Here is a 2,626-nt window from a genome sequence, read left to right as displayed (position 1 = left end):
GTGTGTGTGTGTGTGTGTGTGTGTGTTTACCTCATTCTCTGAGTGCAAATCAACCTCTCCTGCACACTGCATGGAGCGGAAGAAATCACTGAACTTGCCATTAATCTGTTCCACCAGCTGCTTCAGCGGGTTCAGCCAGCGCTCCTTAGCCTGTGAGACACATTCAGAAATCTCTACACACACACATTTGTACACAGTATGTGGATAAATCAGCCATCTATTTGGTTTAATATCAGTCTGTGATCATATGATAAATCAGACTGATATATCCCAGAGCAATCACTGCAGGGACATATAATGCACCTCTGATATGTTCTGTCGGTAGGCGTTCAGGGCATTGCTCCTGTCTTCCAGTTCTTTCTCCAGATGTTTGATCTCCTGCTCTCTTTTGTTGTACTCTTCAACAACCTCAAAACAGAGACAATTAACGTGAGAAACTTTCACACTCTGAGGGTACACGTCACAATGTACTCATACTCTTAATTTCTGTCCAAAAAAGTAAGAAAGCCAACAACAAAAAATAATTGCAAAGAACAAATTAATAAATAATAAGATGGCTCACATGGTGTTGACAAAGTTTCCTATGGAGATGGAACATGGAATGAGATGGAAAAAACGTATTTGTGGATTCTCATGTGCTCTTACTCTTTCATTGAGGCCAGTGAAGCATTCAGCCCTGGCTCGCTCCTCATTCAGCATGGTATCGATCTCATCCAGCGTGTCGGGCAGCTTGCTAAAAGCCTGTAATATTTAAAAAAAAACGGGAATATTTTATAAGCTTATTAAACTGAATTAAAGTGAGTAAGGCTTGTTTCATTCAGCGATATAACAGACACTGATAAACACTAACATTACGCAGGTCTTCAGGTAATGACTCATCCGGTTGCATCCTGCAGATAGTCTTTGCTCTCTTCAACATGCCTTTGCATTGTTCAGTCAGCTGGACCTTCCTCTGCTCCAGACGGCCGCATTTTTGCTGCAAGAACAGGTGTGCTGTTAGCACGTTAGCAGACACCAGTGATACAGAATGAAGAGTAGATCATGAAATACAGGAGTTAACATCATGGACACTCCAGCAGGGCAGATGTATATGTAAAGGTGTGTGTGAAACGCTTACATCAATGGTCTTGAGTTCTGAAGCGCCTTCTCTACAATCATTCTCCAGCTTGGTCTTCTCAGCCATCAGCCCCACCGTCTCCAAAGCCAGGTACACCTTCTCCATGGTCAGCTTGGCTCTTAGCTACAGACAATGGAGAGACAGGGAAAATGGAGACCACAAGGAGAAACAGACATTTAAGAAGAATTGCACAGTATAATGTTTTAATATGCATTCATTAAATAGAATTTGACTGGCAAACAGTTAAAGTCCTTGACTGTTACTCAACTCCACTTCAATAATAAAGTCCATTATTTGATTGTTGTGAAATATCTGCCAAATAAAAACCACATTTATGGGATCCTTGCATGACTGCGTATGAACACTGACTAATAGCCTATTAAAAAAGTCACGTTCAGCAACAAATTAAGACTGCAAACAAGAACAAAAGATATGGATTTCTTAATGTTTGAACACACCCTCAAAGCACTTAACTGCAGTATGAAACAGACAACACTGTCAGGCAATTTAGTCTTCAGATAGCTTTTTACACAGATCAACCAGCGGCTGGGCCATCGTGAATGACAAATTGTGTTCCGTTATGAACGTGCACACACATATTTCTTTTTATCACCAACACTGTTGGTCATTAAAGGCACAGCGGCAGCTATGGCCGTTCTTCCCGGTAACATACTTGTTCGACAAAGTGGGCGGGCCAGAGCTTTGTGAGCAGTATTTAAGTCATGACGAGCAAGCACTCTCACTGCTGTGCCATTCAGTATCTTCATCAAACATATGCTGCAGAACTCTGTTAAACCCAGTGCATCATCCCATGTGGATTTTTTAAATGTATGTAATTTGTTTCTAAAATAGTCATTTGCTGGAGTACTTTAAACTCTGTTGCCAACAAGGAGGATTCAAAAAAACATGATTGACTCTTCATAAAAAGGTAATTATCTTTTAATTTGTCCTCTTTGTTTCCAAAGCTAAATGCTGCTGCCGCTCTTTCTCAGCGGTAACGTAAAATGCATGCCCCCAGCTTCTGTATGCCATACTGGGAAATACAAAGAGAGCTTTGCATCAACTCATTTGGCAATGGCTTGAATGTAACAGACATTAATTAATGTAAAATATTTTTTGAAAATTAGTGCACTATAGCTGTAACACAATGTAAAAAAGAAATCTAAATTTCATCCTATCACAGCTATTAAGTGTTTAGCAGTCATTTACAGGTCCTTGGTTCTAAGTTCATTGATCCATACCTTCATTTGAGTCATGAACACCGTAACTATGGACACCTTCTGGGAATTGACAGCTGCAATTTTCTCTTTAGTCTCCTCTTCAATCTTCTGTAGATCAATAACACTCTGCTCCATCTGCCTCAGACTAAACACATGGAAAGAGGGAGTGAGTAATTTGAATAGATTTGCACTAACCAAATTAACACATCTTTACAGAGACAATTTACTAGTTGGGACATACAGTCAGTGCTGGGATATAACGAAGTACAAATACTTTGTTACTGTACTT

The 2,626-nt window shown here is 40.0% G+C and overlaps 1 protein-coding gene across 1 annotated transcript in view; it reads right to left on the bottom strand.

Moving 5' to 3' along the window:
- Window positions 1–2,626, bottom strand: part of smc5 (structural maintenance of chromosomes 5) — a 17,261-nt gene that overhangs the window by 2,649 nt on the left and 11,986 nt on the right. The window contains exons 16-21 of the mRNA XM_032521178.1: window positions 2,359–2,482; window positions 1,118–1,240; window positions 851–976; window positions 646–741; window positions 304–408; window positions 31–150 (exon numbers count right to left, since the gene is read on the bottom strand). Coding sequence (XP_032377069.1) covers window positions 31–150; window positions 304–408; window positions 646–741; window positions 851–976; window positions 1,118–1,240; window positions 2,359–2,482 — 694 coding nt within the window. The remainder of the gene's footprint in view (window positions 1–30; window positions 151–303; window positions 409–645; window positions 742–850; window positions 977–1,117; window positions 1,241–2,358; window positions 2,483–2,626) is intronic.

The sequence above is a fragment of the Etheostoma spectabile genome, chromosome 7 (genome assembly GCF_008692095.1).
Source record: "Etheostoma spectabile isolate EspeVRDwgs_2016 chromosome 7, UIUC_Espe_1.0, whole genome shotgun sequence".
In the NCBI taxonomy this organism is placed as follows: Eukaryota; Metazoa; Chordata; class Actinopteri; order Perciformes; family Percidae; genus Etheostoma; species Etheostoma spectabile.
The sequence above is the reverse complement of the archived record's forward strand: the minus strand, read 5'-3'. Positions and strand labels throughout refer to the sequence as shown.